The sequence below is a fragment of the Halichoerus grypus genome, chromosome 9, assembly GCF_964656455.1.
Source record: "Halichoerus grypus chromosome 9, mHalGry1.hap1.1, whole genome shotgun sequence".
NCBI lineage: Eukaryota > Metazoa > Chordata > Mammalia > Carnivora > Phocidae > Halichoerus > Halichoerus grypus.
Genome location: NC_135720.1, coordinates 29,814,488 through 29,828,396, shown reverse-complemented (window position 1 = coordinate 29,828,396; position 13,909 = coordinate 29,814,488). Strand labels below are relative to the sequence as shown.

At 38.3% G+C, this 13,909-nt stretch overlaps 1 protein-coding gene across 1 annotated transcript in view; it reads right to left on the bottom strand.

The window, feature by feature from the left end:
• SGK1 (serum/glucocorticoid regulated kinase 1) overlaps positions 1–13,909 on the bottom strand; it is a 109,502-nt gene that overhangs the window by 26,194 nt on the left and 69,399 nt on the right. The window contains exon 3 of the mRNA XM_036097438.2: positions 5,117–5,192. Coding sequence (XP_035953331.1) covers positions 5,117–5,192 — 76 coding nt within the window. The remainder of the gene's footprint in view (positions 1–5,116; positions 5,193–13,909) is intronic.

Below are 13,909 nucleotides of genomic sequence, written 5' to 3'. Positions count from 1 at the left end.
TGAAAAACAGAAGAGAAAAATCACTTCTTCTTCCCTCTGGAAAAAAATTGCACAATAATGATTCTTGCACTTTAATTTTTGCTTGAAAGAAATATAGACATTCTGAAAATCCCAAGGGTAGAATTACATTTTCTTGTGAAAAGGTGACTTTAAATCAAAGTCCAGAGAGAACATCAGAGGGTTCCATTTTCCTACCTGGCAAATCAAGTGCCCAGTTAAAATCATGCCTTTGCAAAAGAAACCTTATTGTTTAACCACTTCATTATCTGACTTCCTCTAAGCAAAGAGCATTATCTGTGTAGTTAGTACGAGTACTGGGAAAAACGCACAGTTTGAAAGTGTGGAGAAACTCATCCTACCTGGAAATTCTAATTTAAGAGAATGTTACAGGCCACTGAAGGACCAGTAGTTGAAAAACAAAGGTGTGCAAAAACAAACAACTCGGGTTTCAAAGCCTAAAAACAAAGAAAATAGGAAAGAGCCTAAACTTGTGTAGCCTGTTTGCTCATTGTCAGGACAAATGCTGGGAATGCGCAGGAGTCCGGTCCAATGAAAACAAGTGTGGGTGGTAGGATTATGGCTGATTAATTTTCTTCCTTTCTCTATTTTCCATTTCTTTCCTATGATGAAATGCTACTTCTATATTATGTTAAAAAAAAAAAACTTTTTAAAATTACTTTTGTTTCTCCAGCTACCATACCTGTGCATGGCAACTGAGCAAGCCAGTCCTGTCCTCTGATAGTCACGCAAAAAGACAGTGAGTATGAAATATCTAGACAGTCTCACCAGATTTCAGGGTGCACAAACCCTCAGTAAGCTTTTATTTCAAAACAAAAGAATTTTAAAATTTAGCATCTCTTTCTATCAATGTGGACTAATTACCCCTAATATTTAACTCTACTTAAACTGTGTATCAAGAGACTATACATTAGGTCAAATAAGTAAAATACTCTGATGATGGCTAGCTCTGAATGGAAATATGCCATTTGCTGAAATATATTTGCTGTAGGAAATGATGGAATAATTTTATCACAATTATTTCAGGAGTTGGTAAAAGTTGCCCATAACAAAATTCATACTGTGACTAGAACATTGCCTTTGTAAAGGATCCATTTATAGGCTCACACGTTTGCATGTTGCAGAAGGATGGCTATAAAGTTGCTTTAGCTTGTGTTTACACTTAATAGAATTGAAGGCATTTAGGAAAAGTTTTAGTTGGACTGCTGATATGCTGAAGAACAAAGGACATGGGGCAGTGTAGAAACCACAGCAGAAATAATTGCATCCTTCAGATTCAAATTCTAAGAAAACTACTAATAGACTAGAAGGATGTTTAAATTCCTAAACCTGAGGGGTCTACATCTTAAAGAACACAGATTCTAGTTAAGACACATCATAGTCAAACTGACAAAAACCAAAGATTAAAAAGATTAAAGCAACCAGTGGAAGATGACATATTATATACAGATATTTTGTGCTTATGGATTAGAAGAATTAATATCATCAAAATGTCCGTCCTACACCAAGCAATCTATAGACCCAATGCAGTCCCTGTCAAAATACCAATAGTATTTTTCACAGAACTAGAACAAATAATCCTAAAATCTGTATGGAACCTATGGAAGCTAAACGTGAGATCTGAAACCATAAAACTCCTTAAAGAAAACATAGGCAGAATCTCTTGGACATCAGCCTTAGCAACATTGTCTATCTATGTCTCCTGAGGCAAGGGAAACAAAAGCAAAAATAAATATTAGGACTACACCAAAATAAAAAGCTTTTGCACAGCATAGGAAACCATCAACAAAACAAAAAGGCAAACTACTAAGTGGGAGAAGATATTTGAAATGACATATCTGATAAAAGGTTAATATCCAAAATATATAGAGGACTTACACAACTCAACACCAAAAAACCAAATGATCTGATTTAAAAATGGGCAGAGAAATTGAATAGACATTTTTCTAAAGAAGACATAGAGATGGCCAACAGACAATCAGTAATCATCATGTGAAAATGCAAATCAAAGCCACAATCACCTTACACCTGTCAGAGTGAAATCAAAACACAAGAAATAATGAGTGTTGGCGAGGATGTGGAGAAAAAGGAACCCTCTTGCACTGTTGGTGGGATTGCAAACTGGGACAGTTACCCTGGAAAACTGTATGAAGATTCCTCAAAAAATTAAAAATAGAAATACCATTTGATTCAGTAATTCCACTACTGGATATTTACCCAAAGAAAACAAAAACTCTAACTTGAAAAGATATATACACTCCTATGTTTATTGCAGCATTATTTATGATAACCAAGATATAGAAGCAACCTAAGTGTCCATCCATAGATGGATGGATAAAAAGGATGTGGTATACATATTCTTTTTTTATGACCGAATAATATCCCATTATATATCTATATATAGGTATAGACATAAACATTCCAAATAATAATAAAAAAACCCCCACAGATTTTCAGATAGGATTTAAAAGGAAACCTAACTATAAGAGGTCTATATGAGAAGCACTTTAACCGTAAGACACAGACAGATAAGTTGAAAGTAAATAGGTAGAAAAGATATACCATGTGAAGAGTAGGCATGAGAAGGCTGGCTTGATTGTATTAATATCAGAAAAAAACAGACTTCAAACAAAGCCTTTTACCAGAGATAAAGTGGGACGTGATCCATTCATCAGAAAACTATAACTTATAAAAATGTATGTGCTTAGTATCAGAGCTTTGAAATATATGAATTGACTGAATTGGGGCACCTGGGTGGCTCAGTCGGTTAAGCGTCTGCCTTCGGCTCAGGTCATGATCCCAGGGTCCTGGGATTGAGCCCCTCATCGGGCTCTCTGCTTGGCGGGAAGTCTGCTTCTCCCTCTCCCAATCCCCCTGCTTGTGTTCCCTCTCTCGCTGTGTCTCTCTCTCTCTCTCTCTGTCAAATAAATAAATAAAATCTTTTAAAAAACATTGACTGGATTAAAAGAAGCCAAAGATAATTCCACCACCATAGATAGAGATCTTAATACCCCTGTGTCAGGAATTGACTGAACAATGAATCCCTTTCCTTTCCCCCCAAGATCACTAGACATAGACCTTAGTCTAGGAATTGGTTACTGGGGAAGCTCTTTGCTAGATGAGCCACTGCAGAGGGGACCCGGTATCTTTGTAACCCCACTGATGACACAAAAATAGTTAAAAAAAATTTCTTTTAAATGAGTAGATTTGAAGTATTTCTATTGCTATTTCTCTACATGTTCTGCATTAGTTTTTCTTTTCCTTTTTTAAAAGATTTTATTTATTTATTTGAGAGAAGAGAGAGAGAGCGCGAGAGCACGAGGTGGGGGAGGGGCAGAGGGAGAGGGAGAAGCAGACTCCCCGCTGAGCAGGGAGCACAATGAGGGGCTCTATCCCAGGGCCCTGGGATCATGACCTGAGCTGAAGGCAGACACTTAACGGACTGAGACACCCAGGCGCCCCCTGCATTAGTTTTTCTTGTAACATAATTTTTCCAGCTCCAAAAATGCCTGAACACTATTTTCTGTACAGATTTCCCTCCCATTCCAGTCTCTACATAATTTTAAGAACCATTTTTATTTTTTAATTGGGATGTTTTGCTCTATGTAGCTTCTTCCCAGCATGTGTGCTGCGGGTCTTAATAGTGGTGCTAGCCAGGGGAGGGCTGGTTTCTTCAGCGGTTGTACCACTAATGGCCCTAAATGATGGCATAAATAGGCCAGTTCACTTTCGTGCTTTTCATCTCTGTTCAAAAGGCAGAAAACAAGAGAGAATAATTTTTTTGACAGAGAAAATTGATAGTAAGTTTAGACTATAAACCTGGTCTTTGGAAAAAAAAGGCACGAGATGGTTTTGTACTTCCTTCCTCGGTGCCCCCTCCAGCTTCTGCCAATGCGCATAGTCTCTGACTCTCTTTTACAAAGGAAAGATTAAAGCAAGGACTTAGCCCACGTTGGTTCTCACAAGACAGCTTCTTCTTCTAAGGAAGCATGTTATAGAACTGGGCCAGCAGGCTCTCCGACCTACTCCCAGCTCTGGTATTTTCTGGTCATGAGCTTTGGATCTGTCAGCCAACCTCTTTCAGGGTCTGATTTTATCTCTCACACAGGGACGGTGTGGATAGGCTGCCCCTCCTATTTCACAGGGTTGCCGAAAACACATAAATTAGATTCTTGTGAATGCGCTTCATAAAGCTGTGAGGCCTGATACAAATATGGGGTATCATCTCTACTACTCTACTACTGTTCTTTATTGAATTAGATCTTATTTAATTAGAAAAGGTGAAAGCTCTAGTAACACTCTCTTAGGTATTTTAGCTCCTTCGGCTTAACCTTCTCTTTTTATTTCTAGTGGGTTTTTACCTCATGCAATTAGGCCTCATGTCCCAACTGTGAAAAAGAAAAAAAAAAAGAAAAAGAAAAAAAAAGTCTTCCATTTCCATACCATACTCTTTGTCTGAGGGTGATTTTTAATTACACATCCTGAAGCATAGTCTCTCTGATCTCAGAAAGTGACATTCCTCTGATTCTAAGTTTATACCCCCGGATAGAAGTCATGCCTGCCCTCCACTAAGTATTCTCAAGTGTGACTCACCCTGGGTTTTTTAAATCCACTTCTTCCTCTGGAAGAGAAACTTGGGCCAGCGTATTTGCCCACCTTATCTGTTACCTCTGTCCTCCACTCCAGGAAATAGACTCATTCCTCTGTTACCCCCAATGCTTGAAGATATTTCACACTCCATAAAGCTATGCCTGATCATATATATCTTTAGATACTAAAAAATAAAACAAAGGGACTTGTATATATATACATATATATACATATACAGATATATATGTGTATATATACACACATATATATACACATATATAATGTACACATATATACACACATATATATACACATATATAATGTACACATATATACACACATATATATCAATTATATATATGAAGTATAGTCAAGTGTTGGACTAGGTATAAACAAAGAAACAAACAAGCAAAACACAATTTCCCCCCAAACCTTGCCTTTGTGTAGGGCTTTACTACAGAATGCTTCTTGTACCTCACAGGGCCAGAGTGTATTTTTCCAATAATACCTGAATCATCATTAGTCCAGAAGGTTCTTGGGTCAGGCTTGGTCAGGATGCTGGCATGATTACATGGCTCTTTTGCCTTGAAAACATAAGGAGAAAAGAAGTGATGTGAAAATGGATTCACTGTTTCAGCTGTTTCCAACCTACAGTTCTATAGGCAAGAGTCCAAGCCTGAAGCTAGCACATGTGGCCGTCCTGGGCAAATTGGGATCGTGGGTGACCCTTGACCTGACGCAGTTTCACCGCCAGGGCTCATGGCTAGATAAGCACATGGGGGCCGGAACTCAGCTTCCACTAGCTCCCTTCTCCCGTGCTTTTTGCAGTGTGCAACCTATACAGCTGTACGCAGAGGCCTTGTAGGATTAGCAATATATTAACGTAAGGACCCTTATCACATGAAACGTGTTTTGGACTTCTTCGTAATAGGGATGGTACTTTTAGTATATATGCTTGGGAAAATACATAAGGGAGAGCTATTTTTAATTCAGTGGCACTTTAAAATAAATTCTTCTGAAACTAATACCACACTATATGTTAACTAAAGAGAACTTGAACAAAAACTTGAAACAAGTAAAATGAGTTCTTATTTTATAATCATAACAGAATCTATATTTTTAAAATAGCACATACACATAGGCTATATATATATATATATATATATATATATATATATTATGCATTCAACCTAACATCTCTGCCTAGGGCACATCCAAATAATAGATTCTTCGCAATAATTTCCAGGGAACAGCAATGATCCTTTTTTTGGGTGCAACTTTATACTAATGTGATGTGTGGCTTTCCAGTATGTTTCAATTGGGGAAATATAAATCTTAGGGTTAAGAAGGACATTCCATTTATAGATATTTTGTATCTATAATTTGATTACTGTGAAAAGTCCCTGTGACTATTTAATGGATAAATTCCTTCCATTGCAGCAACAGTCAAAATAGTCAAGAATGTCACTTAATACTTTATTTAGTTCTGCTGGCCTTTTCTCTCCATAGCAGGTCTTTACCGATGAAAGAAGCAGTGCATCAGTTTGCAATCTGGCATGAGCTCCTTCTCTTGTTGTGAGCTACTACCAAAGAACGTGTAGAAATCGGGATCTCGGAGAGTTATTTGCACCCTTATGTTCATTGCAGCATTAGTCACAACAGCCGGGAGAGAGAAACAACCTACATGTCTCTGGACAGATGAATGGACCAAGAAAATGTGGTATACACATACAGTGAAATATTATTCTGCCTTAAAAAAGAAGGAAATCCAGGGCACCTGGGTGGCTCAGATGGTTAAACGTCTGCCTTTGGCTCAGGTCAGGATCCCAGGGTTCTGGGATCGAGTCCCGCATCTGGGTCCCTGATCCTTGGGAGCCTGCTTCTTTCTCTCTGTCTCTCTGTCTTTCATGAATAAATAAATAAAATCTTAAAAAAAAAAAAAGAAGGAAATCCCACCATCAGCAACAACGTGGATAAACCTATGCTAAGGGAAATAAGCCAAACATAGAGGGACAAATACTGCATGATACTACTTCTAAGAGGAATCTATAGTCAAACATGCAAAATCAGAGAGTAGAATGGTGGTTGCCAGGGGCTAGGGAAGTAGGAAGTTGAAGAAGTGGGTATAAAGTTTCAGTTACACAAGATGATTAATTTCTAGAGATCTGCTGAACAATGTTGGGCCTAAAGTTAGTATTACTGTAATGTACACTGAAAAGATCTGTTAATAGGGAAGATTTCATAGTAATTGTTCTTACCACACACAAAAAAATCTAGGGATTGGTCACCCTCCTCCATCTGTGAATATATCAGATAGGCACATAAACAATTTGGTAAATAAAAATGGAAGTCGTCTACATTTTATTAATGGAATTTTCTGGTAGTGTAATGTGTTTTTAACTGATAGGAAACATGATTTCAAAAGTTAAATTGTGGTAAAAGAAAATCATGAAAATATAAATCTCAGGGGAAAAAAAAAAAAGAATGTGTGGAACAGCACCATTCCCTGGATGACATTTTGAGCCAGCAATGCAAAAATCCCTCAAACTTCACTAAGTGGCCTCAGTATAAATTCCTTCAAAGGAATAACATATTCCACTAAAATACTGCTCCAATTGTTAAAAGTTCTTTACAAGTTGAATTGAAATCTGGATCCTTGAAACTCTGCTCACCGGTTCTAGTTCACTCTTGAGTTGCACAGAACAGATCTGCTCTCCTTGAGAAATAATTCCTCAAATATTGGAGAGTAGCTATTCTGTCTCACCTGAGCCTCTCATTTCCAGGTTAGCAGGCCTCTTCCCTTCCTCTGTTCCTCATGAAATGGTTTTAAGTCTCTTTACTGAGGTAAAAATTTCAAGCACACACAAAAGTAGACCGTATAATAACCATTTATGTACCCATTATCCAGCTTTTAACAGTCTTCAACACTTTACCATTTTACCAATCTTAGTTCATCTATTCCCCTCTTTATTAGGCTGGAATATTGTGAAGCAAATACCAGACATCATGACACTTCATCTATAATTTCTTTAGAATGTTTTTAACTAATGACTTTTTTTCCATAACCACATGCCATTAGCACAACCAACAATTTCAACCATAATTAGATTTATTAAAGTTTAATGAAGGCTGTTAAAGTTTATTTATTTAATTAATGACAGCATAAACATTCTGAAAAACAGAATGAGCCCTTGCACTGTTTTGCATACAGAGCAATTTGGAACTGATGATTAGGAAGAGATCCTTTAAAGTTGTGAGTTCAACAAAGTCAATGGAACTTAGTCTCACTTACTTAAACCTTACAGGCCTTTGGGGGAGGTTATCTTAAAAAAATATTTTTCTAATAGAAGTGGTACTATCTTCCAACTTACTTCTAATATGTCCCTGGAGGGAAAGGAGGGAAAATCTCCTTCCCTGATAGAATGGAAAGTTTTAGAGTGTGAAGGTGAAGGAAAGAGGATTACTTCTAGAAGGTCATTGCTGAATGCTTATTCCCTAGGGTTTTGAGATCTAGAAGTACTTTCATAAGTTACTATAACATTAGAACATTAGAAAGATAAGGGCATTTGAAACAAGGATAGAAGTAGTTTAATATTAGAAGGTAGGGTGCATCAGAATAACTCATCTAGGGAGATGTCAGATGTTCAGAAATTTTGGACAAGCTCTGGGAAATGAACCTGTGAATAAATCATTAGAGATTCCACTGACATGAGAAATGAGCCAAATCTTAATTCTATAAAATGCCTTCAGTTAATGACAAGTTGTAATATTTGTAGGATTGCCAGAAAGGAAACGCCTATGGTCCCCTTTCCTCATTCCATCTTATCCCGATTTAAAGAACATTGATCCACAATATATAAATATACATGCATATATAAATAATTTAAAAATCACCTGTGGTGATGATATAGGAAAAATAAATCAGAACATATGAATTTGTCCCTGATTTACTTTTGACTTATTTATAATTTGTGTATGACTTTTTATGATTTTAGCAGTATGCTACTAAAGTATGCAGTATACTTTGCTGCTAAAGTCATAGTTCTCCTTAAAATACAATAGGAACTCTCAACACGCTTGTTTCTTCTTAACCAGGGAAGTTGATTCTCTCCCATCTCAGGTTACATGATGTTCAAAAGTAAGCAAGAACACTTTATATCTAGGGAAATAAGATTTTGCTTCTTAAACTGCTTTAGTGAAGCTTTAGAAAACATCCTCTAGATGCAATCACAGGATGTAAAGCCATCCTGCAAACATTAAGTTTAAATTCAGTTCTGTGTATCCAAGGGAAGAAAAGTCTTCCTTGATTTTTTTCTCTTGGATGACTTCATTATATCCAACAAGTATTTATTTAGCTTTTGTTTAAGGCCAAGGGGCTATCCTGGTTGTTATAAGGGTACAATGGAAATGCATTGATCACTAGGACCCTACTTTCTGATTTTGGGAGTAAGACATAGACATCCACAAAGATGTCTATGGAACCTCATATCAAGTACCTCTAAATCCAAGATGAAGAATGTTGTATAGCTATTAAATTTTGTCCATGTTTTAAAAAGGAAGCAATAGTGTGGGCAAAGTTGTCAAGCAAAGCTTTAAAGAAGAGGGAGGACTTGAGCAGGTTTGGAAAATACTGGCAACATTTGGACTGGTGGACAGGCAGTAGAAAAGCATCCAGGGTGGGAGGGGCAATACAAACAAAGGTGTGGGAGCAACGCTTAATAAGGCATATGGTTAGGCAACTCTTGGTGGAACAATCTCTTGGGAATAGAAGGCTCATGGGAGAAATGACTGGAAACTAGGTAGAAGCCAGATGGTGAAAGACTTTGAATGTCAATGAATCCTTTACTCTGAGGGAATTCAAGAGCTTTGGCAGTTTGTATGAAAGACCAGAGTCACAAAGGACCAAAGCCAAGGAGATTAGGAGGCTGCTGCCTTGTCAGAGAAACAGTGACGAGAGCACGACAAGCAAGGGCACTGTGAAAATGGAAAGGGCGAGATGGCTGTGAAGGGCAGCTGCAATGATTTTGTAAGATTTGAGGGATGACCAAAAATGAGGGAAGATGGAGGAGTCCAACATATTTCAGAGCTTTGGAACTTGGGGACCAGGAAGGATGGTCAACTGTGCTCATGACTGTCCACAGTCCTCGGCAGCTAAAGAAACCACTCTACACTGTGCCTCAGCTAACGTGGTGAGCTCGTGGAGCACACGTAGGCCCTGGTTCATGTGCTGTACCTACAGTCCTTCTGGCAGCACTTGCTTCATCTCTGACCCAGACCAGACCCAGACCATATCATCTTTGGGTGCTTAGTGGTGACGCTTGCACAGTTGTGGACGGCAGTGGGGGGCAGGGCGGGGCATGTGGTTCTCAAGCCTCTACCTCTGGGCTAATCCTGCACATTGCTCATGGCAGGATGAGAATCCATCCACACTGTTTCACTACAACAAACATCCCACAGTCTGTGTATCTGGTATCACTAATCTGACAGTGTACACAAGGACAGCAGGAGTCTTGTCAAGAGATTCGTCAAAGAATCTCAACAGAGATCCTAAGTCTTATAGTTCTGGGTGAACTAATGATTTATCATTGTTCAGTTGCTTAACATTAATTACATCCATATGACATGGAGCATAGGGACTATTCTTGGCCCCTGCAGAAGTTGTGATTCCAAGCAAGTAGACAAATGTTCTTCTTTTGGAGGCTTTATTTCACTTGCATTCTTGTTGGTTTTTTATATTTTTCGGTTTGGCCTTTGTGACTGTGAATTGCTTAAGACAATTTACCATCCAGCCCATTTTGCTTATTTATGTTTCCAGCCGGCCCAGCAAGCGTTTCAGTTTCAACCTCTGGTCTACATAAAATCAAGACGTCCAAGTTAAACCTCTATTGAATCAGATGTTAGTAGAATTGAAAGGATCAGAGATTTGGGGAGCTGCAAGAGATCTTACGTCACCTTCCTCCTTGCTTCATAGATGGAGGATACTGAGGACTAGTGGGTGATGTAGCTTAAGTGAGTGACTGATCAAGGGATAGAGTCCAAGTCTTCACATTTCAAGATGTCTGTTGAGAACTGATGTTGGTTCCTTAAAACTTGGATTTCTCTTCAGTTTTGAAATTAATTCAATTATACATTTCATCGAATGAATATTTGTGGAAAACATTGAATGGTAGGGACAATGCTGAGCGGAATAGTCGGGAACCAGATGGATGTGTCCCTGCCCTCATGAAACTTGTTTTCTAATGCTGGCAGTTGAGATGAGCACTATGGAGGCAATAAATAGGATGACATGAGTAGGGAGTCAGGCTATATGTGGTCAATTTATTTTTTATTTTTTAAAGATTTATTTATTTATTATTGAGAGAGAGAGGGAGCAGTAGGGAGGGGCAGAGGGAGAGGGAGAGAAAGAATCTCAAGCAGACTCCCCACTGAGTGTAGAGCCCCATGCCAGGCTCAATCCCTTGACCCTGAGATCATGACCTGAGCCGAAATCAAGAGCCAGATACTTAACTGACTGAGCCACCCACGCACCCCAATATGTGGTCATTTTAGAAGCCTTAAGGGAGCCCACCTTAGCTACTTTTCAGTGATAGCATCAGAACCAACAATCACACATCTTCACTTGTAAGTTAAAACACAAACCAAAGAAGACATACAGAGTTGGTTTGACTGGAATCCAGGTCAAACCTTTATATAATCTGTACCAAAGCATGTAATTAAATTCTTAAATAGAAATTATTTGGGGGCATGGTATTTGTAGCTTGTGCCTGGCTCAGAAAAGGCAATCATTGCATGTTCACTGACTACATCATTGGTTTGGTAGGATTCAAAAGATGGTACAGGGGCCAGCGTTAGTTAATGTATCACAGAATAATAGTATTTTGTGGGTAGAATGGATTTAACACATGACTTAGTTTAGCCTCCTTATTTAATGGATGGGAAAACAAATTCTGAAAGGGGTAAAGTGACTTACAGAAGGTCACACAGATAGCCAGAAGTTATTCATGTTGTTTGCAATACCTCCACTGTGGTTAAGGGAAGCTTCCTTGCATTTATTTTAGATCAAAGTTGGTAGAAATAATTAGATATGGCTGTTTAGAGCATGGGCTTTGGAGTCAGATAGACCTGTAATAAAATATGGCAGCCCCAGACTTGGCTCTGTGAGTGACCCTGGGAAGGTTACATAATCTCTGTTAGCCTTAGTCTCCTTACCGGAAAAATTGGCAAAGTTAAAGTTAGGCTTAGGATTAGGCCTAGGCTTTGCTCCCTGTAGGGCTCAATAACTGATAAGAGTTATTAGCCATGGTCATACAATCAAACATGTTAATAGGAGAATCATGACAGATTGGAGGCCAGAAGAGATAGAATCTTTTGATGGAAAAAGTTTGCTCTGTTAATTGAATTATCTATATACTGAATAGTACCAGCTAAAAAAGACTTCTTTCCAGGCATTGTGCTTGCTGAGCAGTCAGACTAGAACTTTCTTTGCTCAGATATCTGCATAATTCTCACCTCCTCCAGGTATTTGCTCCAATGTCATCCTCCAGGCATTTGTCAAGCCCTTCCTGACACCCTGCTTAAAGTGGAAATGTCTTTCCCTTTCTGCTTTTTATTTCCCCATGACACTTGATATATAATTGTCTCATTCATTTTTTATGGTCTCTTATAAATTTCATGCCTCCAGAGGGTTGCTTGCACACAGCAGGCATTCAGTAAACATGTGCTAAATGATTGAATTATTAATCTCTAAACAATTAAAAATGAAGTCTGTAAGCCCCCCTCAATTTAAGCTCTTAGAAATTAAAGGAGATAATCATTATGCCAAAATGTGCTGGTTTAACACATGTCTTCATTTCTTCTAGGGTTTTAACCCTCCTGAATTTCTGGTATTGGAGTCCTGAAGTGATTGACAGTGGGGTTAACTCAGTGGCTGATGCTTCCAGAAATGCGTAGCAGTGGAAGAAACTGCAGGCCTGCCTCACGGTAAGGCTGGGACCTGGCCTGCTATTTAGCTCCTGACATTCCATTCAAATGATTTATTTTTCTTTGCATAAAGATGTAGAAAACTGCTTAGGCTATACGGTGCTACCAAATACATTCACTGGAAAAAGTTATTAATGATTGGCTCTATTCCTCTTGCAGACTATTATCTATGACTATACACCACAGGTGGCTGGGAAGAATCATCTTCAAAACTGTGCCTAGGTTCAGGCTCAATTCAATACATCATTTGGATTTGTCCATGACTAGTCTGTGTCTAGTCCACAACTAGGTTTTTCTTTCCCCTCCTTAAGACACATTGCTTTCCAGTGGTTCTCAATCAAGGCTACATATTGCAATGATAAACTTAAAAAAAAAAAAAAATACCAGTGCCAGGACCCCATGCGAGGGGAGAGGAGACTGGAGACCCAGCATAGTTCTAAACTTCTCAGGAATCTCTGTCATGCTTAAACCAACTTCTGCCAAAAAGAAGTCACATGGATTAAGTCGTATTTATCCACTGGGTCCAGGGAAGAAACTAAGTATGGCGATTTCAGGGTCATTGTACCATACAAGGGTAACATAAGGGATGACTTCCAGGCCTAAGTTAAATGATGAACAAACACCTACTCCTAGGCATTATGGGGAAAAGAGAAATGTCTTGAGTATCTTTCAGTGCAAATGACAATATTCCCTAGTATTTTTCTCTTTGAGCTTACCTCCAAAAAGGTATTTGACCAGAGGGGGAAGAAACAGAAATCTGGATCTGGATTTTATGTGAGGTCCTAGGAAAAAATGTTCCTACTGTTTTCCTATACAGGAGCTAGGTCAGATTCAAGGCCAATGTGATTATAATTTGTTCTTTGTTATAATTCTTAATGTTTAATTTTTTTTAATAAAAAAGTCTGATATTCAATCTTCCAATAACACTTTAGCTAGAGTCTAAATTGTCAAATGCAATTGCCAACAAATGCATGGTTTCTTTTTCCCTCTGTGAATGGAACTGGACACCTCCATCTAACTACCTGCTGTTTTTCTCATGCAGTGGGCTAACTATACAGTATTTAATGGTCTATAGGTCTAAAAATATTTCTTATATGCCTTGGCTTTCACAGAGTGCTTCTGCAAAACCAGTTAATAATCTGGCCATCCCAAGAGTCCAGAATGTTGAGTTAATTTTTTACAGAGGTTCCCAGATGTGCTGGAAGATTCACTTATAGCAGATCCAGCCAACATTTTTTTTTAAGATCTCATTTGACCTTTCTTGTATCTGATATAAAAACACATGTTAAAAACAATACCTGACAATTATGAAATGTACTTT